Source organism: Nerophis ophidion, linkage group LG02 (genome assembly GCF_033978795.1).
Source record: "Nerophis ophidion isolate RoL-2023_Sa linkage group LG02, RoL_Noph_v1.0, whole genome shotgun sequence".
Lineage (NCBI taxonomy): Eukaryota > Metazoa > Chordata > Actinopteri > Syngnathiformes > Syngnathidae > Nerophis > Nerophis ophidion.
In genome coordinates, this window is record NC_084612.1 from 53302235 (window position 1) to 53326644 (window position 24410).

General features: G+C 38.0%; 2 protein-coding genes across 2 annotated transcripts in view; one reads left to right on the forward strand and one right to left on the reverse strand.

Moving 5' to 3' along the window:
• The window catches only part of igsf8 (immunoglobulin superfamily, member 8), a 50569-nt gene extending 36618 nt beyond the window's left edge, over positions 1-13951 (forward strand). The window contains exons 6-8 of the mRNA XM_061886425.1: positions 4926-5178; positions 5235-5675; positions 10513-13951. Of these exons, the coding sequence (XP_061742409.1) occupies positions 4926-5178; positions 5235-5675; positions 10513-10640 (822 nt within the window). The 3' untranslated portion in view covers positions 10641-13951. The remainder of the gene's footprint in view (positions 1-4925; positions 5179-5234; positions 5676-10512) is intronic.
• A 5133-nt stretch (positions 13952-19084) lies between these two features.
• Positions 19085-24410, reverse strand: part of soat2 (sterol O-acyltransferase 2) — a 63319-nt gene continuing 57993 nt past the window's right edge. The window contains exon 16 of the mRNA XM_061874429.1: positions 19085-19561. Within this exon, the coding sequence (XP_061730413.1) occupies positions 19505-19561 (57 nt within the window). The 3' untranslated portion in view covers positions 19085-19504. The remainder of the gene's footprint in view (positions 19562-24410) is intronic.

Sequence of the window (24410 nt, forward strand, 5' to 3'; positions counted from 1 at the left end):
GTAGTAGTAGTAACGTTGACAAGATGTGTGTGTGTGTTGTATTGTAGGCCTAAGTGTCCCGTATTAGATCCCATGTGTGGTTAGTTGGGGCAACAATAGTAGTATTAGTAAACGTAGTACGAACAGTAGTAGTAGTAATAGTAACGTTGACACAACGTGTGCGTGTTTTTTTAAGGGGAGTTGTGCCGTATGAGCCCAGAGGGTGTGATTAGTTGGGGCGACAGTAGTAGTCACAGGATTGGTAACTATAGTAGTAGAAGTAGTAGTAGTAACAGTATTGGTATAAGTAACAATAACAGTAACACTATTAGTAACAGTAACACAGTGTGTTGTTTTGAAGGTAGTGGTGTGCCTATGACCCCAGACGGTGTGGTTAGTTGGGACAACTAGTAACTGTAGCAGTACTAATATTAGTAGTAGTAGTAGTAACATTATTAGTATAAGTAACAATTATTAGTAACAGTATGTGTCGTTTCGAAGGCAGAAGTGTGCCGTATGAGCCCACAGTGTGATTAGTTGGGCCAACATTAGTAGTAATAGTAGTAACTGTAACAGTTGTAGTAGTAGTATAATTAGTAACAGTATTAGTATGAGTAACAGTACTAGAAACACTTTTAATAACAGCATTAGTGACAGTGTGTTGTTTTGAAGGCAGAGATGTGCCGCATGAGTCGGAGTGTGTGGTCAGTTGGGGCGACAGTAGTAGTAATAGTATTAGTGACAGTAGTAGTAGTTGTAAAATTAGTAACAGTAGTAGAAACATTAATAATAACAGTATTAGTGTTGTTATGAGGTGTGCAGTATGAGCCCAGAGGGTTCGGGTATCGACAGTAGTAGTAACAGTAATAGTAACATGTGTAGTTGTATTAGTAACGTTGTTGTAGTAGTAGGGACATTCTTAGTAACAGTAGTAGTATGAACAGTAGTAATTGACAAGCTCAGAGGTGACAGGGCTTCCTCTGTTGCGGGTCCCAAAGTCTGGAATGATCTCCCTCTCCATGTGAGACAGGCCCCTTCTTTGGCTATTTTTAAGACCTTTCTTAGAACCCATTATTATTCACTTGCTATTAACTCAGCATGAGACTTTAAATTGTTTTTAACTTTTAACTTTTTTAACTGTTTTTAACTTTTTAACTGCTTTTGTATTTGACATTTCCTTGGTTTTTTTTACTTCTGTTTTAAATGTTTGTTTTTTTTTCAAATCTGTCCTTTGCCTGCATTTCTTTGTGGTGTACAGCCCTTTGTTCTTCAACTGTGGTTGTTTTTAAAGGACTTTATGAATACAGTTAGTATGGTAAACTATTCGTGCCAGCATTAGTAAAAGTGACAGTATTAGTATCCGTTGTAGTGGTAGTAAAAGTAGTAACAGTATTAGTATGAGTAACAGTAATGGAAACACTATTAATAACGGCATTAGTGACAGTATTAGTAACCGTTGTTGTAGTAGTAGTAGTAAAAGTATTAACAGTATTAGTAGGTGGAAGGTGTGCCGTATGAGCCATAGAGTGTGGTCAATAGGGGCGACAGTAGTAGTAATTGTATTAGTGACAGTTTTAGTAGTAGTAAACGTAGTAACAATATTAGTATGAGTAACTATTAGTAACAGTATTTGTAACAGTAACAGTATTAGTGACAGTGTGTGTTTTGAAGGTGGAGGTGTGCCGTATGAGCCCAGATTGTGTGGTCAGTTAGGGCGACAGTAGTAGTAATAGTATTAGTGACAGTTGTATTAACAGTAGGGTTGTCCCGATCCGATATTTCGATCGGATTGGCCGCCGATATTTGCCAAAAAATGCAAATCGGCAAGGCATGGGAAAATACCGATCCAGATCCAGTTTAAAAAAAAAAAATGTGCTCTGTGTTTTCCATTGCACCGACTTAAATAATACATTCCACTCTTCTGCTGCTCCCTACGCTCCGTTCCGTATTTTCCAGCACACCTTCAACACATCCACAGGTCAGTGTTCTTGTTAAGACGGCCGTGAGAATTAAAAGTTACTGTAAAAATGTCAGCTGTGTGGGATTATTTTACCCTACAAAACGAAAAAGATGAAGAGGTGGAGTGCAAAACATGCCAAAATAAAGTCAACCGTGGTGCTAAAGTTGTAAGACATTTTAATGACTCTTGAGAGTGAGAGGCTTTTTAGCAGAGCCTCACTCATCATTGATGAACACAGGAGCAGACACCTGAGCATCTTGAAGTGCTCGTCTTTGTTAGAAAGAATCTCCCCATTATGCTTGGACTTCAATTGTTTGCCCCTCCGACTGGGACAAACAATCGAAAGGAGTGTGTAAGTTTTTTTTTTGTTTTTTTGTTTTTAAGTTTACACTTGTTCAAGAGCAAGTATTGATGTTGAGTTACATACATTTTACCCCACTCAGGTTGTTTGTGTGTTTTGCTTTTTTAAATAATGTTTACAGCATTATTTGCACTTTATACTGTTCACTTTTTTACTGTTTAATGATGCAATTTCTGTTTGTCATATATAATTTTTTCTATTTTGTGTTTATCCTTGAATACCAACCATTGTGTACTATTCAAACTCACCTAATTCAGCTGGCTAGTTGTTTCAAGGGTACTAAAACCCTTTTCAACATGAATCTGACAACTAAGTAGGCCAAATAACTTTGAACTTTAATACATGCTCGGATAGGCTAGTATCTATATCGGATCGGAAGTGCAAAAACCTGGATCGGTACATCCCTAACCCTTTGATGCATAACATGGGTCAAATGTGACCCAACCAAGTTTTTATTATCTGTTTCTTTGCAATAATTGAATGTAATCTTCAGTATTCCAGGTATTCCTCAATTAACTTGTTTTTGGTCTTTAAACATTGTTATTTTATTTTTTCTCTTCATAATTTTTGAATAAAAATGAGTTTTGTATCACTACCCTTCCAATGCACAACATGGGTCAAAAATGACCCACATCTATTTTCTATGTTATTTCACGTTAGCCTGAGCGTTGCTTTGCTATATATTTAAAAAAAAATGAATTTTATCGTTTACTATCACATATATTCAGTAAATATCATGTTTTTGTTCAGCTAAGATCATAATTTAGGGTTAGGGTTAGGTCGCAACATCACAATGGACAACTTCTTCACCAGTGTCCCTCTGGCTGAGAAGCTCCTCGAGAAGAACCTGACTATTGTGGGACTCTTCGCCAGAACAAACCAGACATACCACCTATGATGAAGCGATGCAAATCACGGATGATTCATGGCTCAGAATTCGGATTCAACGGCAACATTACCATGGTGAGCTACAGTATGTGCAGAAGAAAGGAAAGGCTGTTGTTCGTCTGAGCACAATGCATGATGACAAAGCAGTGGATGACAGTCAGAAGAAGAAACCAGAAATGTTACTGTACTACAACAGAACAAAAGGAGGAGTGGACACAACAGATCAGATAGTTGGCACTTACGCATGCAAACGGAGAACAAGAAGGTGGCCCATGGTGCTCTGGTACAATTTGCTGGATATTGCCACCCTCAATGCTTACACCAACATCACTACAGAACACCCTGGTTACATGGGTGGTGTCACCAATGCACGCCGACTATTCATCAAGGAGCAGGGCAAAGAGCTGGTCATGCCACATATGAAGAGCCGCATGGAGGGCAGGCCCACACTCCAAAAGCATATCATAGAGGCAATGGGAAGATGCGGGATGGAAAAACAAACCATAGTCACCACCCAACCAGAAGAGGACATAAGACTGAAGGGCGCGGGGAAGAGGTGTGCGATCTGCCCATCTGCCAAAGACAGAAAAGTCAGCTGGTGTTCGCAGTGCAAGACGCCTGTGTGTAAGGAGCACAAACGCACGGTGGTAATGTGTGATACATGTGAGGAATCTGATAACTAACTAATAAAGAATAAAAGAATCATAAGAACTGAATTGACAATTTTATTTTACGTTGGTCTAATTCACAAGTTTATTTTTGTTACTGCCAGATGTTTGCAAAAATGACAAACAGGTTTCAAATAATAAATGTATGATTGTTTGGCCCGAATCACATCTAAAATAGGTATTTGAAGTAAAATATTATTGTAATATGCCTTCATCCATTTTTGACCGATGTGTGTAAACTTGATGTAGTATTACAAAAAAAACTTTTGTTCATAAGGTATGGTAGGAAAAATATAAATAGGGATTTGTGGTAATCAAAAACAAGATTTTTGAAGAATACTTGAATTATTAAATTATAAAATACATTGATTTCAAAAGATACAGCAAAGAAACACTCAGGCATCATGAAATAACATGGGAAATTGATGCGGGTCATTTTTGACCCGTGTGTGTAAACTTGTTTTAGTATTACAAAAAATACTTTTGTTCATAAGGTATGGTAGGAAAAATATAAATGATGATTTGTGGTAATCAAAAACAAGATTTTTAAAGAATACTTGAATTAATAAATTATAAAATACATTGATTTCAAAAGATACAGCAAGGAAACACTCATGCAGCATGATATAACATGGGAAATTGATGCGGGTCATTTTTGACCCATGTTGTGCATTAAAAGGGGTGTGCATATGTTATGCATCAAAGGGCTAATTAACTTTATTAGTAACAGTCGTGGAAACACTATTAATAACAGCATTAGTGACTATTAGTATCCGTTGTAGTAGTAGTAGTAAAAGTATTAGTAGGTGGAAGGTGTGCCGTATGAGTCAGAGGTAGTGGTCAATTAAGGCGACAGTAAAATAGTATTAGTGATAGTTTTAGAACTAGCTAAAGTAGTAACAATATTAGTATAAATTATTATTAGTAACAGTAACAGTATTAGTGACAGTGTGTGTTGTTTTAAAGGTGTAGGTGTGCCCAGGGATTGTTGTCATTTGGGGCGACAGTTGTGACAGGGACAGCATTAAAAACGGTAACAGTATAAGTGACAGAGTGTGTTGTTTTGAAGGTGGAAGTGTGCCGTATGAGCCCAGAGGGTGTGGTCAGTTGGGGCGACGACCTGAGCCGATCCAGCGGAGGCTCGCTGGAGAAAGTGTCGAAAGGGAAATATTCCCTCAAGTTGTTCTCCGCCCGTCCCTCCGATTCGGGAGAGTACACGTGCGTGGTGAGTGTGTACGCAGGAAGAAGGATTCCCACTGAGTCTTCCGCCGCCACCATCAGTCAGCGGTCAGAGGGCGTCACCATCAATCTGAAGAGCAAAGGTAAGTAGTTCTTCCCCCCACAAACTCTGCATGCTTTTAACTACGTTTTCCTTTAGATGTTGTGGTTGCCGCCGTGGCTCAGTTGCCCCGAGGTCCGCTGCTCAAACGAGGCAGCACCGCCACCCTCATCTGCAACGTCACCGTGACGACCACAGGCCCCGCCCAGGCTCAGGTGCGGTGGCTGCGACGGCCCGTCCCAGAGATTAAGACGGGTGACGCCGGCCCGACGGAAGCTGCCGCCGAGGTGATCCCTGAAATAGTGGCCACCCTCATGTATGACGGCGTGGTCAGCATGTACAATGGCAGCAGCAGCGAGGTCAGCGTGGACCGCTTGTCTGCTGACCAATACCGTCTGAGGATCCACGCCGCCTGCGATCAAGACCAGGGTTTGTACGCCTGCCACGCCGAGGCCTGGAGCCAAGACCCCCATGGAGGATGGTACAACACCGGCGCGAAAGCGGAGTCCAACACCGTCACCGTCTACTTGTATTCTCGAGGTAACTACATCCTCTGCTTCCCAACAATAACACAGTGCTCTTGTTATGTAGGGGTCTTTGACTGGCCTTTGGGGTAGATCAATGAATATAGCAACGCGCTCTTGTCATACAGGGGATCTTTTTGGAGTAGATTAAAAAAAAGCACTCTTGTCATATAGAGAGTCTTGAACTGACTTTTTTGGAGTAAATACCTAAGAACAGCAGAGTCAGGCTGTCATATAGGTTCATGGACTGACCCTTTTGGAGTAGATAAATGTAAACAGCAACGTACTCTTGATATATAAGGGATCTTTGACTGGCCTTTTTGGAGTATCCATCCATTTTCTACCGCTTATTCCCTTTTGGGGTCGCGGGGGGCGCTGGCGCCTATCTCAGCTACAATCGGGCGGAAGGCGGGGTACACCCTGGACAAGTCGCCATCTCATCGCAGGGCCAACACAGATAGACAGACAACATTCACACTCACATTCACACACTAGGGCCAATTTAGTGTTGCCAATCAACCTATCCCCAGGTGCATATTTTTGGAAGTGGGAGGAAGCCGGAGTACCCGGAGGGAACCCACGCATTCACGGGGAGAACATGCAAACTCCACACAGGAAGATCCCGAGCCTGGATTTGAACCCAGGACTGCAGGACCTTCGTATTGTGAGGCAGACGCACTAACCCCTCTTCCACCGTGAAGCCCTTTTTGGAGTAGAAAAATACAAATAGCAGAGCACTATTTTCATACAGGGGATCTTTGACTTGCCTTTTTGGAGTAGATAAATAAAAACAGCAATGCGCTCTTGTCATATAGCGGGTCTTGAACTGGCTTTTTTTGATTAGATGCCTGCAGAGTAAGGCTGGGGATCTTTGACTGGCCAAGCAAAGCACTCTTGTCATATAGGGGAATCTTGGACTGGCCTTTTTGGAGTAGATAAATAAAAACAGCACAGCACTATTTTCATACAGGGATCTTTTCTGGCCTTTTTGATGTAGATAGATATAAACAGGAAAGCTCTCTTGTCATATAGCGGGTCTTGGACTGGCCTTTTTGGAGTAGATAAATAAAAATACCAAAGCACTGTTTTCATACAGGGGATCTTTGACTGGCCTTTTTGGAGTAGATAAATAAAAACAGCAAAGCACTCTTGTCATATAGCGGGTCTTGAACTGTCTTTTTTAAAAACAGCAGGGTAAGGCTCTCATAGTATCTTAAATTGGCCTTTTTGGAGTAGATAAATTAAAAAAAGCAAAACACTATTTTCATACAAGGGATTTTCGTCTTACCTTTTTGGAGTAGATAAAACAGCAAAGCACTCTTGTCAAATAGCGGGTGGTGAACTGGCTTTTTTGGATTAGATGCCTAAAAACAGCCGTTTTTAGGCATCGTTGTAAGGCTGTCATACAGGATCTTGGACTGGCCTTTTTGGAGTAGATTAATACAAACAGCAAAGAATTCTTGTCACATAGGGTGATCTTGGACGGGCCTTTTTTAGAATAGATAACATATTTGATGGAGTAGGTTCCTAAAAATAGCACAGTTATCCTGCCATAGATTTTTGAATGGCCTTTGTGAAGTAGATACCAAAAAAAGCAATGCATTTTTGTCATACAAAAGATCTTTAACTGTCCATCCATCCATCCATCTTCTTCCGCTTATCCGAGGTTGGGTCGCGGGGGCAGTAGCCTAAGCAGGGAAGCCCAAACTTCCCTCTCCCCAGCCACTTTGTCCAGCCCTTCCCGGGGAATCCCGAAGCGTTCCCAGGCCAGCCGGGAGACATAGTTTTCCCAACTTGTCCTGGGTCTTCCCTATGGCCTCCTACCCGTCGGACGTGCCCGAAACACCTCCCCAGGGAGGCTTCAGGTGGCATCCTGACCAGATGGCCGAACCACCTCATCTGGCTCCTCTCCATTTGGAGGAGCAGCGGCTTTACTTGGAGCTCCTCCCGGATTGCAGAGCTTCTCACCCTATCTCTAAGGGAGAGTCCCGCGACCCGGCGGTGAATTTGCCGATTTAAACGCCTTTCAACTGATAGCCTGTCGAGCGATGACCTTTCACCCGTGACGTCACAACATGAAGCAATCCGCCACTTTCTCAAACACATTACACACCAAGTCAAATCAGCTCTGTTATTTTCCGTTTTTTCGTCTGTTTTCCCGTACCTTGGAGACATCATGTCTCGTCGGTGTGTTGTCGGAGGGTGTAACAACACTAACAGGAACGGATTTAAATTGCACCAGTGGCCAAAAGATGCGAAAGTCCCTCGTTTGTTCCGCACACTAGACCGACGACAGCTATGCTACGATGGAGATGGCAAGTGTGTGGATATCCTGCGACACTCAAAGCAGATGCATTTCCAACGATATAAAGTCAACGAAATCTGTAATATTGGAAAATAGACTACCACTGAATCAGCTGTATGTACATATTGCATCAATATACCTCATTTGTAGCTATATTTGCATCCAGCCTTTCCCCCCAGCCGCATTTAATGCCAAACAAACACATACCAATCGTTGGTTAGAGGGCGATCGCGGAATTCGTCCTCGCTTCCTCCCGTGCTGCTGTCTGTCGTGATATGGCTCAATAACTTCAGTTTCTTCAATTTCGTTTTCGCTACCTGCCTCCATACTCCAACCATCCGTTTCAAATCATGCGTAATCTGTGTGGTCACGCTGTGACGTCACAGGATAATGGACGGGTGGATTTAACAACGGTTAAAATCAGGCACTTTGAAGCCGTTTTTCAGGATATTGCGTGATGGGTAAAATTTTGAGAAAAACTTCAAAAAATAAAATAAGCCACTGGGAACTGATATTTTATTGGTTTTAAATCTTCAGAAATTGTGAGAATGTTCCCCTTTTAAAGAAAGGAACTACCACCCCGTTCTGCCAATCCAGAGGCACCACCCCGATGTCCACGCTATGCTGCAGAGTCTTGTCAACAAAGATAGCCCCGCAGATCTCATCGGCCCCGGGGCCTTGCCACCAAGGAGCTTTTTAACTACCCCAGCAAGCTCAGCCCCAGAAATAGGAGAGCCCACCACAGAAACCCTAGGCACCGCTTCCTCGTAGGAAGACATGTTGGTGGGATTGAGGAGGTCTTTGAAGTATTCTTCCACCGATCCACAACATCCGCAGTCGAAGCACTCTTGTAATATAGCAGATCTTGGACTGGCCTTTTTAGAGTAGATCCCTAAAAAAAAAAAGAACCATACATTTTTTTTCATATAGAGGATCTTTAACTGGCTTTTTGGAAAAAAAATAAAAACAGCAAAGCCTTCCTGTAATATAGAGGATCTTTGACTGGCCTTTTTCGAATTAGATGCCTACAAACATCCCAGTGATTTTGTCATATAAAGCAGTGGTCCCCAACCACCGGGCCCGATTGGTACCGTGCCGCAGAAGAATTTTTTATAATTTATAATTTTTTTTTTTTTTTTATTAAATCAACATAAAAAAACACAATATACACTTACAAATAGTGCACCAACCACAAAAAACTCCCTTTTTAATGACAAAAACGTCCCTTTTTCATGACAAAGAAGAAAGATTAAAAAAAGGACACCTCCCCACCGGTCCGCGGATACCAAAAGGTTGTTGACCACTGATATGAAGAATCTTAGACTGGCCATTTTGCAGTAGACAACATACAACAGGCCTGCTGTCATTTGAGGATCTTGGACAGTCTTTTTTTAGAGTAGATAACAAAAAACACAGCAAAGCGCTGCTATCATGTAGAGGATCTTTATTTTGGCTATTTGAAATTAATTACAGAAACAGCAAAGCACTCTTTTCATAAAGAGGATCTTGGACTGGCCTTTTGAGAGTAGATTCCTACAAAAAACAATGCATTTTTGTCGTGTAGAGGATATTTAACTTGCTTTTTGAAGAAAACAGCAAAGCACTAATGTAATACAGCGGATCTTGGACTGGCCTTTTTAGAGTAGATTCCTAAATAAAAACTCTACGTTTTTGTCATATAGAGGATCTTTAACTGGCTTTTTTTCGGAAATAAAAACAGCAAAGCACTCTATTCGTAGAGGATTTTGGACTGGTCTTTTCACAGTACATTCCTAAAAATCCTGTTGTTTATAGCAGGTGATGAAATGCTCTCACCTTTTTTCAAAAAGAGCGACCACTTTATTGAAGTGAAAATATTTGTTAAAGAATAAATATTTACATGTCACTTTTTAGAAGAATTTGTATTTGATGAACATCAATTAATTGAAATGACAAATACATGAGGAAACTCTTAATGTGACTTGAACATAAACATGTTATTAAATATACATTTTATCAAATGTTACTATATATACATTATAATATATATTGTCATATATACATTATAATAAATATTATTATGTGTACATTATAATATTATATATACATTATAATAAATATTATTATACATACATTATAATACACGTTATACATAGAAATTATAATAAATGTTATTTTATATACATTATAATAAATCTTATTACATACATTATATTATATATACATTATAATACATGTTACTATATAAACATAATAGTATTATATATAATTATAATAAATATATATACATATAATACATGTTGTTATATATACATTATAATAAATATTCTAAATACATTATAATAAATATATATACATTATAATGTTGATATATATACATTATAATAAATGTTATATGTACATAATACATTTTATATATACATTATAATAAATGTTATGTATATATTATAATAAATGTTATTATATACATTATAATAAATATCATATATACATTATAATAAATGTTTTTATATATACATTATAACAAATATTATTGTAATGTTATTATAATAAATGTTTCCCGCCACAGCTGCTGACCTGCTCTTCATACCTCTGGTGGCGGGCGCGGCCGCTGCCTTGTTAGTGGGCGTGGTCATCATCGCCACAGTAACATGCTGCTTCATGTCCCGCCTGGCCAAGCAGCGCGCTCACAAGTAGTTTGTTCGCCAAGACACTCAAATGTCAAAACCTGTTTCTTTTTTTTCTATGGGTTTTGTTTTTCTACAAAGATGTAAATGTTGTCTCCACTTAATGAACCACTTTTGTGACACTGCCTGCAGCTTCTTGCCATATACTGAGTACTTCAAGTGACACTGCCTGCAGCTTTCTGCTAAATACTGAGTACTGAGTACTTCATGGCAAAGCTCTGAGCTCAAGATGTCAACATCAACGTCTTCCATCTTCTTCCTGCATACACTTACATTGTGACAGCCTAGTTACTCGTACATGGTGACAGCCTAGATACTCAACTGCAGAGAGTAGCAGGCACGTCTTTGAAGCAAGCTGTGTGTTTGAAAAAGTTGTGTTTGAAAAAGTTGTCTGTTGGTTGGTTAGCATTCTTACTCACGCTTTTACATGTTACCAGTTTTTATTTTCTTTCATTCTTGCCTGTAAGGTTTGTACACCTGTGAAAATTACAAAAAAAAAGTTATCATATATCACGTACCAAGTTATATGGCTCTTGACATGCACGGCAGTAAATTTGGCCAAAACAATTTAGCATTCTAATGTTAGCATGTGTCACGTACCAAGTTATATGACTCTTGACGTGCAAAGCGGTAAAATTGGCCCTAAAATTTAGCATTCTATTGTTAGCATGGTTGCATGCTAACAGTTAGCATGTGTCACGTAACCAAGTTATATTATAAATAGTGTGAAATGAGTTAGTTTTCTAAGATTAGAATGTGGGATATTCAGAAGTTTATATATTACCTGTTTATTTTCAGTGCGGAACCTTTTTTGGTAATTTACGGATGATCTGGGATTTTAAGGAACTGGGAAACATTGTTTGATAGCATAATGTAGCATGCTAATGTTAGCATGTTTACGCATTTTTTGGTAATTTCCTGGTACGTATTGTCTTAAATCTCCAGGATGAGTGGTTTGTTGGAACGGTTCACATAATCTCGCATGTTAACGTTAGCATTCTAACACTTTTTTTGGTAATCTCCGGGAATATAACGAACTGGGAAAAATATTGTCTTAAATGTCCAGGATGAGTGGGATGTTTGAACGGTTCGCATAATCTCTCATGCTAATGTGAGCATACTAATGCATTTTTTGCTAATTTCCGGGTAATCCGGGTATTTAAGGAACTGGGAAACATATTGGTTTAAATGTCCAGGATGAGTAGTATGTTGAAACGGTTTGCTTAATCTATCATGCTGATGCATTTTTTTGTAATTTCCAAGTAATCTGAGAATTTAGGGGACTGGGAAGCATATTATTTTAAATGTCCAGGATGAGTGGTATGTTGGAGAGGTTTGCATAATCTAGCATGCTAACTTTTGAGCTAATGTCGCACCTTTTTAATTAATTTCGCAGCCGTAAATTGTAGTCACATAATTTGATACGTAACCCATGCTAACATGAGCATGCTAACCATCTATAACTAATGAGGCGGATTAAAATTGTTGCATACACAATATTTATTTATTTCCCTGAAAGATAATAAAGCAATCTGATGTTAGCATTGTGGCAAGAGTGTAAGACACAAACATTGTTGCATTTAAAGGGGAACATTATCACCAGACCTATGTAAGCGTCAATATATACCTTGATGTTGCAGAAAAAAGACCATATTTTTTTTAACCGATTTCCGAACTCTAAATGGTTGAATTTTGGCGAATTAAACTTTCTATTATTTGCTCTCGAAGCAATGACGTCACACAACGTGACGTCACCTAGGTAGTCAACCGCCATTTTCTCAAACTCATTATAAATATCAAGTCAAATCAGCTCTGTTATTTTCCGTTTTTTCAACTGTTTTCCGAACCTTGGAGACATCATGCCTCGGCGGTGTGTTGTCGGATGGTGTAACAACACGATCAGGGACTGATTCAAGTTGATTTACGTAGAATGTGCATCGATTAGCACGGCATGCTAATCGATGCTAACATGCTATTTAGGCTAGCTGTTCGTACATTTGTAGCTATATTTGCATCCAGCCTTTCTCGCCATCCACATTTAATGCCAAACAAACACTTACCAATCGACGGATTTAAGTTGCTCCAATGTCACAAGATGCGAAAGTCCCGATTGTTTGGTCTGCACATTTTACCGGCGATGCTAAGGCAGACATGGTACAGAGATGTATAAATATCCTGCAGATGCATTTCCAACGATAAAGTCAACGAAATCACAAAGGTGAGTTTTGTTGATGTTATTGATTTATGTGCTAATCAAACATATTTGGTCGCGGCATGACTGCCAGCTAATCGATGCTAACATGCTATTTAGGCTAGCTGTATGTACATTTGTAGCTATATTTGCATTCAGCGTTTCCCTCCACCCACATTTCATGCCAAACAAACACTTACCAATCGACAGATTTAAGTTGCTCCAGTGTCACAAGATGCGAAAGTCCCGATCGTTTGATCTGCACATTTTACCGGTGATTCTAAGGCAGACATGGCCGAATAGCGTCAATAGCTATTCGCTCAATAGCTTCAGTTTCTTCTTAAATTTCATTTTCGCTATCTGCCTCCATACTCCAACCATCCGTTTCAATACATGCGTAATCTTTTGAAACGCTTAAACCGCTGAAATCTGAGTCTGAATCCAAGCTAATGTCGCTATATCTTGCTGTGCTATCCACCTGGATAGCATGTATACCACTGGATGACGTCACAGAAAAATGGACGGTGGCTTCACAGATAGCAAAAATCAGGCACTTTAAAGCCTTTTCGGGATATTCCACAATGGGTAAAATTTTGAAAAAAACTTCAAAAAATAAAATAAGCCACTGGGAACTAATTTTTATTAATTTAAACCCTTCTGAAATTGTGATAATGTTCCCCTTTAAAGAAGTATTTTGGGAGTAAACTGCATGATTTTCTTTGTTGGTGTTTTTAATTTATTGATATTTTGTAGCTGTGCTGCCATCAAGTGACGGACAAACGAGTGAGTTTGTTGTGAAATGTCACTTTTCTGTCCCTGCTCTCCTGTGCTAAATCCTGATTATTCATATTGCTAATGAACATTGGGGACTAAAATAAAAGACTACTGCTTTGCATGGTGAGTCCACATTGGCGTGATGTACGTGCACGCCACAGCACAGCACAGCACAGCGCCGGCTGCTTTCCATGCAAGTCACCGTTAATCCCCGTCATCACCCAACCCAGTTGTCTCTGCAGCATCGTTGTCGCTTCCCATCGTCCCTGAACGCATCTTTAAAGACTCTAATGGTGCCCTTGGCAAATGTGTCGCTCCATAACTGACTTTAATAAATTGTTGCATTTTTGATGTCACTGATGATTGTTGTCGTTCATGAACACACACACACACACACACACACACTTTATTGTATTTGTTACCTTCTTGAGACCTGATAAAAATCCTTCCCTCTTTAGGACCACCCTTTCTAGATATATAAAGAAGTGTATTTACAACATAATATATACACACTATACAAGTATAAAAAAAGCTTGTAAAAAATGAGTTGGAATTTCACAAGAAAAAGGTCACAATTTCACATGAAAAACTTTGAATTTTGAAGTGTTATAATAAGTCGTCATTTTACTCATGGCGAGTGACAATTTTTCAAGAAAAACGGAAGATTTATGCAATATTATGATACAATAACATTCAATAACATCAATTTTAGAAGAAAAGCTCAAAATGTTGGCAGTTTTATGAAAATAGTTGTTATTTTACTCAACAAAAGTCAGTTTTATAAGAAAACTGTATAATGTTGGCAATATTATAATAATAATCGGACAACAAAAAAATTGAAATATTGAGACAAAAGTCAGAATTATATGTGACAAATGTCATTTTGCATTTAAAATTAATAATTTTAGATAAAAAAAGTAATTATTTTATGAAAAAATATTGCAATATTACAGAAAGAATATGAGGAATTGTTCCCAATTTTTTAAGAAAAAAGTCGACACAAAAAAGACTGCTTTTAGTCCATTTTTTTGTTTGTAATTGTTTTTTAATTCTACATTATTCACTTCAAGTTATTATAGTATGTCTTTATATACATATTAAATTTATTTTATTCAAATAAATGTTGGCCGAAGGAGGCGCAATTCAATGTGTTACACACTTGTTATTGCATATGTTAGCCAGAGATGGAGCGCTTCAACACTTTTTTACACACACTTGTTATTTCAAATTTCACAACAGTCCATTTGAAAAATCCCCCTGTCAGAATAATTGGATCTAAGTTATCACAAAACTGTTACATTGAGTTCCCGGCGAGAAGACAAAAGCTGTCTTTGAACCTACCAAGAAGAAGGCTTGTAAAACTCCACTGTGTAGGATGGGAAGCAACATGAAAGTGTTCAGTTTCTTTGATGTATTGTATTCCACAGAAATGTTTTGTTTAGACCCGAGAACTACAACGCAAAGAGGAAGCAGGACCAGGCGACCTTTTCTTTGAACTGTTCTGTGACCGAGGGAAACGGCTGTTTATGACCTTTTCTTTGAACCGTTTGAAATCAAAGGTGATAGCTGTTTATGACACCCTCTCTTAGAAACAGCCGTTGCCATGTAATCAGGAAAAGTCCAAATAAAAGAGGAGGCGTACAATCTTTCGTGAGGAGCGTGGTGAGACTTTACAAAGAGTACACTCCAGACGTCTCCTCAATTGAGCAAAATTTAATTCTGTCTCGGTTTAATTCCTTGCTTCTTATCTTGTTTAATAGATGTCATCAGTGTTTGAACCTGACACCCTCCTTTTTGGGACCACCCCAATTTGATAGATTTCACCACGAATGAGATCTCTATTTTTTTTTTTTTTTGTAATGTGCTTAAGGCCAATGACAAAGGAGTCAGGGACCACAGATGGCCCCTGTGCTGCACTTTGGGCAACCCAGTGGTAGAAGCTAACTGTTACCTGGCCACTATAGTCTTAGTAGCGTAGTGTATTTGTTCATCCTTTGGTCACATATGGGTTGTCTTACGTCAGCACCGGAGGTTGTAAAATAAGTTGTTCACCTGGCGGCTTTTTTCGGGGATGAATAGGGAAGCCCTTTAGCTGCCGTGTTGTTTTATCATATATTTGTTGTTTTGTCAATATTTACTTTTGTATGCACATTAAATCAACAAAAAATCCTGACTCTGGAGCAATGTTCACGGACTCTAGTATTTGTCTCTCTATTAGATGCAATGGTTTTCCGAATTAGGACCATGATTTATGTCCTAACTTATTCACATCTACTCTCATGGAAGCTACTTTTCCTTTTTCATGTCTCAAGAAGGTTATAAATACAAGAACACACACACACAGCTGACCTGCAGCTGAGGTCCTGGTCCTTATTGAGGTTTTTCTGGGTTAAAACCAGCCTAGCAGAGGTTTTGTGTGGGATTCTGCAGTATTTTTAAACATCTTCCAAGTCAAGGATGAAGAATTGTTTGACACAGAGGAAGATGTTTATGTTATATGTCTTCAATATCTCCAACAACCACAATAATGAACATGTTCTTCTCAAAGGAGAACTATGGTCTGCAGATGTCTGCTGTACTGTGTTTATAAATCATACATCAATGCAAACATGTTTTCCCTCATTGTTTAACATTTTGGACATCATGTTTCCTAATATTTAACTATAATTTTCGCCTCCACACTGATTTGCTGTGATCTATTATAAATATGTATTTCTAAGATGCAATAATAAATGGAATTATAACTGTTCCCTAATCGGCTGGTGAACTCATTCTTTGTATTTAATCATCTTTAATCATTTATTGAGTTGTAAATTATTGACATAATTACTTGCCTTCATACCTGAAAGACTAGGTGAAATATGTGTTGGTTTTAAATAATTACATATTACCCTCTTACTAAATTCAAGATTATATATATATATATATATATATACACACATGTTTATATACGTGTGTGTATATAAACATGGGGGGGAATGGGAGAAAAAAATAGAAGATTAAAATAAAATGAAAAAAATCGGGCTTAGCCTGGGACATGGAGAGGGGGTGCAGACTGAGGCCAAGGGGAAAAAAAACTCATAGCCACAGTATGTATATACATATGTATATGTATATACATACATGTTTATATACATATGTATACAGTCAAGAAAATAAGTATTTGAACACCCTGTTATTTTGCAAGTTCTCCCACCTAGAAATCATGGAGGGGTCTGAAATGTTCACAGTAGGTGCATGTCCACTGTATGAGAGATAACCTAAAAAGAAAAATCCAGAAATCACAATCTATGATTTTTTAACAATTTATTTGTGTGATACAGCTGAAAATAAGTATTTGAACTCCTGTCTACCAGCTAGAATTCTGACCCTCAAATACCTGTTAGTACGCCTTTAAAAGTCCTCCTCTACTCCACTGTATTATCCAGAATCAGATGCACCTGTGTGAGTTCATTAGCTGCATAAAGACACCGTCCTGTCCACCCCATACAATCAGTAAGACCCAAACATTCAGCATGGCTAAGAGCAAAGAGCTGTTCAAAGACACCAGAGAAAAAATTGTGCAACTCCACATGGATGGAAAGGGCTCTGAAAAAAAAGCCAAGTAACTTGGTGAAAAAAGGTCCACTGTTGGAGCAATCATTAGAAAATGGAAGAAGTTAAATGTGACGGTCAATCTCAATCGGAGTGGAGCCCCATGCAAGATATCACCTTGTGGGGTCTCAATGATGCTAAGAAAGGTGAGGAGTCAGCCCAGGACTACACGGCAGGACTTAGTCAATGACCTGAAAAGAGCTGGGACCACTGTTTCCATGATCACTGTTGGTAATACACTAAGACGTCATGGTTTGAAATCATGCATGGCACGGAAGTTTCCCCTGCTTAAACCAGCACATGTTAAGGCCCGTCTTAAGTTTGCCAATGACCATTTGGATGATCCAGAGGAGACATAGGAGAAAGTTGTGTGGACAGTCGAGACCAAAATTGACCTCTTTGGTCATAATTCCACTATGCGTGTTTGGAGGAAGAAGAATGATGTGTACCATCTCAAGAACACCATCCCTACTGTGAAGCATGGGGGTGGTAGCATCATGCTTTGGGGGTATTTTTCAGCTCATGGGACATGACGACTGTACTGTATTAAGGAGAGGATGACTGCAGCCATCTATTGTGAGATTTTGGCCAAAAATCTCCTTCCCTCAGTCAAATCATTGAAGATGAGTCGTGGCTGGATCTTCCAACATGACAATGACCCAAAGCTCACAGCCAGGAAAACCAAGAAGTGGCTTTGTAAGAACCATATCAAGGTTCTGGAGTGGTCTAGTCAGTCTCCAGGCCTAAATCCAATTGAAAATCTTTGGAGGAAGCTGAAAGCCCAGAAACCTGACTGATCTAGAGAAGATCTGTGCGGAGGAGTGGCCCAAAATCCCTTCTTCAATCTGTGTAAACCTGGTGAAGAACTACAGGAAATGTTTGACCTCTGTAATTGCAAACAAAGGCTACTCGACCAAATATTAATGTTGGTGTTCAAAATCTTTTTTCCAGCTTTATCACACAAATAAATTGTTAAAAAATCATATATTGTGATTTCTGGATTTTTCTTTTTAGGTTATCTCATAGTGGACATGCACTTACCGGGAAAATTTGAGACCCATCCATGATTTCTAAGTGGGAGAACTTGCAAAATAGCAGGGTGTTCAAATACTTATTTTCTTCACTGTATATACAGTATAAGTATATACATACATGTTTATATACCTATATATATATATATATATATATATATATATATATATATATATATATATATATATGTAGGTGTGGGAAAAATCACAAGACTACTTCATCTTTACAGAACTGTTTCATGAGGGGTTCCCTCAATCATCAGGAGATTTTTATATGTATATATATATATATATATATATATATATATATATATATATATATGTATATATATATATAGATATATATAGATATGTATGTATATATATATAGATATGTATATATATATAAACATTTATATATTTGTGTATATATATGTATGTATACATATATATATGTATGTATATATACATGTATATAAAGCACAGACATTACACTATATAATAAATATAAAAATGATCAAATACGAAGAAAAATGGAAGTACTTTTATAAATGTATCTTTATTTTAAAATTATATATATATATATATATATATATAGTATTCAACAAATGTATTTGTTTTATTGGGTGATTTGCTGGGCTGAACATGTTTTTAAGTATTTTAAGTAGTGATACATTGTCATTGTTTACTGATTGGCAGGGACACATCACATGCTTCAACATGTCCTGTAAATACATATACAATACATTTATAATACATACTGTATATAATACATACATGCAGTAATACAAATGTACATACGGTGGGCTTTCTTCCAAGAACAGTTAGACGTGTTTATTACTTCTCCAAACGTAATTTGACATGCTCCACATTGACACAGCAGAAGAAGAAAAGACAGACTTTATTGGCAAATACACCAATATACAGTACATTTATGCAGTATTTATACAGTCCATCTCCTGCATGACTTCAGCATTCATGCATTCAGGTACAACCTTTACCACACAATCCAATACGATCCAATACACATAAAAAGTAGAAAGTAAACGCCCACCACTTCATGGAATAAAGTAGGCTTTGCTACACATCTTAAAAACAGCTCACTAAATGTGTATCGATGACTTTTCTTCAGGAAAAAGTCACTTACTCACATTTCTGCATTGACTTATTTGAATGATTACACCAGCTGTACTCTGACTAATTTATATCAAGTGTTTCATCGGCAAAAATGTGAGCTTTACTCACACTTAAAAGGGAGTCTGTGAGCATAAATGGTTGATTCCGTCACAACTGCGTCCTTCATGTTCATCTCTGCTGGCTGCAGGACCACGAGCGAGGCGTCACTAACTCCCACACACTATTCTGCAAGAAAAAAAATAACTTTCCAGTAACAATAATAATAATTTAATACTTTTTACTCTTTATCTTGTTTTAGTATGTGACATTCTACTCTCAGTTGTTTACATTTTGTGTGTGTGTGTGTGTGTGTGTGTGTGTGTGCGTGCGTGCGTGCGTGCGTGCGTGCGTGTGTGTGTGTGTTGTATTTCTACCCTTCTTGAGAGATGAAGGAAAAGTATCTTCCATATGAGGAGGTGTGAACAAGTGATGACATAAATCATGGGTGTCAAACTCAAATACAGAATGTGCCGAGGTTGAACAAATTAACCTTTTAATAGGGACCCAAACAAGTTTTGCATTAAATATTGAACAAGCAAGGCTTAAATAACTTTATAGTGACATGCAAAATCGAGTTTCAAATAATAATAATAATTAAAAAATATCAATGGCATATCAAAACATTTTTTGATAAAAAATGAATGCCGCTTTTCGATTTGCATCCTTCTGAGGTAAATATCAAAATAAACTTTTTCCACAGGCTAATAATACATTGAAAAATAAAATAACAATAGTGAATGAATCAAACATTCAAGCCTTGAAGTAGCAAGAGAGAATGCATGAATAAAACGTTAATTATTGCTCAGTTTGCTACACTGATTTGCTTTAACACTGAATATGGAACAAGTAACGCTTATACAACTTAATAGTGCAAAATAAACTTTCAAAAAACAAAATAAATAAAATCAATGGTATATTAAATCAAATAAAAATAAAAAAAGATGCTTCTTTTTTATTTGCAGAATTCTGAGGTAAATATCAACATTAACTTTTTCCACAGGCTAATACATTTGAAAATAAAATAATTAGGTGGGCAAGGTTGGGAGGGGCATGGTTTGGTGGTAGCGGGGGATGTATATTATAGCTTCCCGGAAGATTTAGTGCTGCAACGGGTTCTGGGTATTTGTTCTGTTGTGAATTAGTGACGTGAATTATATTCATATAGCGCTTTTTCCTCAAGTGACTCAAAGCGCTTTACATAGTGAAACCCAATATCTAAGTTACAATTAAACCAGCGTGGGTGGCACTGGGAGCAGGTGGGTAAAGTGTCTTGCCCAAGGACACAACGGCACTGACTAGGAAGGCGGAAGCGGGTATCGAACCTGCAACCCTCAAGTTGCTGGCACAGCTGCTCTACCAACCGAGCTATACCGCCCCGTGTTTATGTTGTGTTACGGTGCAGATGTTCTCCCGAAATGTGTTTGTCTTTATTGTTTGGTGCGGGTTCACAGTGTGGCGCATATTTGTAACAGTGTTAAAGTTGTTTATACGACCACCCTCAGTGTAACCTGTATGGCTGTTGACCAAGTATGCATCGCATTCGCTTAAGTGTGTGTAAAAGCCGCATATTATGTGGCTGGGCTGGCACTCAGTTTGTATGGAGGAAAAGCAGACGTGACGACAGGTTGTAGAGGACGCTAAAGGCACGCCCCCAATATAGTTGTCCGGGTGGATATTGGGAGAAATTTGGGAGAATGGTTGCCCCTGGAGATTTTCGGGAGGCGCACTGAACTTCGGGAGTCTCCTGGGAAAATCCGGAGGGTTGGCAAGTATGAGTAATAGCGGTAAATACGGTCGTTACAGCGGCACAGCCGCTGTATAATACCGGCGAGCCAGCTCTAATGTTAATTTGATATTGCCTCAAGGGCCAAATCAAATTTACACGGCGGGCCAAATTTGGCCCGCAGGCCAGAGTTTGACACCCATGACATAAATCATGGTACCAATAACATTGCATCTAATAGACAATGTCTCATTTGCACCCTTGCTAGTGACATGTATCAAAATGAGAGTGGTCCCAAAAAGGAGGGATTTTTTCAAATTGACTGTCGCTTTTAAAAGTGCTCCCTTTGGTCAACATATGAAATAACAAGTGTGTGTAAGAAATTGAAATGCAAACCCTTTGGCCAAAATTAATAAAACAAATAAAATAAATATTTATACATACTGTAATAACAAAGTAAATAATGAATAATGAAAAAACAATTACAAACAAAAAAAGGAAAACAAAAAAATAAATGGAGTCTTTTTTTCCAATATGTCGACTTCTGTAATATAAAATTGGGAACAATGTCTCACATTCTTTCTGTTTCTGCAATATTCTGCAATATTTTCTCATAAAATTATTACTTTTTTATGTAAAATGATGACATTTGTCATTTAAAATTCTGACTTTTATCACAATATTGCCAATTGTTCTTATAAAATAGTGACCTTTCTTGGAGTAAAAAATGATGACTTTTGTCATCATTTTGCCAAGTTAAATTACAATTATTATTATAACATTGCCAATATTTTAAAGTAGTCTTACAAAATTGTTACTTTTGTCGAGTAAAATTATGACCCTTCATAAAATTGCCAACATTTCAAGCTTTTCTTGTAAAATTTTGACTGTTGTTGAGTAAAATTCCAACTTTTTATCATAATATTGCAAAATTGAGTAAAACAATGACTTTTATTATAACGCGGCCAAAATTCCAAGTTTTTCTTGTGAAATTGTGACCTTTTTCTTGTGAAATTCCCCAATTTTTTTTAAAACAAGCTTTTTTTATATTTACATGGTATGTATATATTATTAATGTTGTAAATACAAATCTTTACATATCTAGAAAGGGTGGTCCTAAAGAGGGAGGCATTATTCGGACGTCTCAAAAAGGTAACGAGTACAAACATGTGTGTGTGCGCATGCTTGTTGCGTGCGTGTGTGTGTGTTGGGGGGGGGGGGGGGGGGGGGGGGTGCTGCCAGATGTGCCTACAACGGGGAGGTCCTACAATTGATAGTTAAGTAGGCCATCTGTCAGTAAGTCAGTGATCAGTAAATCCTGCTTTGACATCATCAAAGACTCGGGGCTTTCTAACACTAAATGTTGTGCACATGATACATGTGTGTGTGTTTGTCTTGTGCACATGATACATGTGTTTGTCTTATGCACATGATACAGGTGTGTGTTTGTCTTGTGCACATGATGCATGTGTGTGTTTGTCTTGTGCACATGATACATGTGTTTGTGTTGGTCTTGTGCACATAATACAGGTGTGTGTTTGTCTTGTGCATATGATACTTGTGTGTTTGTCTTGTGCACATGAAACATGTGTGTGGTGTCTTGTGCACATGATACAGGTGTGTGTTTGTCTCATACACATGATACATGTGTGTGTGTGTGTCTTTTGCACATGATACGTGTGTCTGTGTTGTGCGCATGATACATGTGTGCGTGTCTTGTGCACATGATACATGTGTGTGTTTGTCTTGTGCACATGATATAGGTGTGTGTTTGTCTTGTGCACATAATACATGTGTGCGTGTCTTGTGCACATGATACATGTGTGTGTTTTTCTTGTGCACATGATATAGGTGTGTGTGTGTCTTGTGCACATGATACATGTGTGTGTTTGTCTTGTGCACATAATACATCTGTGCGTGTCTTGTGCACATGGTACATGTGTGTGTTTGTCTTATGCACATGATATAGGTGTGTGTTTGTCTTGTGCACATGATACAGGTGTATGTGTGTGTCTTGTGCACATGATACAAGTATGTTTGTCTTGTGCACATGAGTGCCATAACCACAACACCAGGGGGAGCTCTACAAACCACGTTAAACCCAGATTCCGATCTAACAAAGGTCTTAACTTATTCTCTTTCTATGCCACATCAATGTGGAATGCACTCCCAACAGGTAGAAAAGTAAATGCATCTCTATATTCCTTCAAAACCGCTCTAAAACAACATGTCCAGGCAACTTCAACACTTTACTAATACCCTCCTCCATTCACATCCCATCTTCCCGGATTATAAACAACCTAATGTAAATAATCAAATGTACTTCTAATGTATATACTTGTTCTTATGCTATCTGAACTCACTATGTTCTCTGCTGGCTGTACATATCCTACTAAGTAAGACCTACACTGTTTCAATGTCCACATTTCTCTGTTGATGCAATTGTTGATGACTGAAGTACTGATATCAACCAAAGCTCCTCATCCCACCCCCCGGATTGTAAATAATGTAAATAATTCAATGTACATACTATTATGATTAACCTGTGTGATGACTGTATTATGCTGATAGTATATATGTGTACGATGAATTGGTTAACGTGGACCCCGACTTAAACAAGTTGAAAAACTTATTCGGGTTTTACCATTTAGTGGTCAATTGTACGGAATATGTACTGAACTGTGCAATCTACTAAAAATCCTATGTATTGAATGAATACAGAATTGTTTTGAATTCGAAAAATATCGTTTTTGAATCGAGAATCGAATCGAATCCAAAAAATCGATATATTATCGAATCGTGACCCCAAGAATCGATATTGAATCGAATCGTGGGACACCCAAAGATTCACAGCCCTAATATTTATTGAATAATACTTCAACAAAATATGACTGTAAGTAGACTGTGACAAATGTAACAATGCAATATTCAGTGTTGACAGCTAAAATTTTTTGTGGACATGTTCCATAAATATTGATGTTAAAGATGTATTTTTTGGTGAATAAATGTTTAGAATGAAGTTCATGAATCCAGATATATCTCTTACAATCCCCAAAGAGGGCACTTTAAGTTGATAATTACTTCTATGAGTAGAAGTCTTTATTTATAATTGAATCACTTGTTTATTTTTCAACACGTTTTTTTAGTTATTTTTATATCTTTTTTTCCAAATAACTGAAGAAAGACCACTGCAAAGGGTGGGGGACTCGTACTTTTTAGAGGCGGTGTAGTACCGAATACAATTCATTAGTATTTGGTACTACACTAATACCGGTACACCGTACAACCCTACTAGTTATAATGGTAATGTAA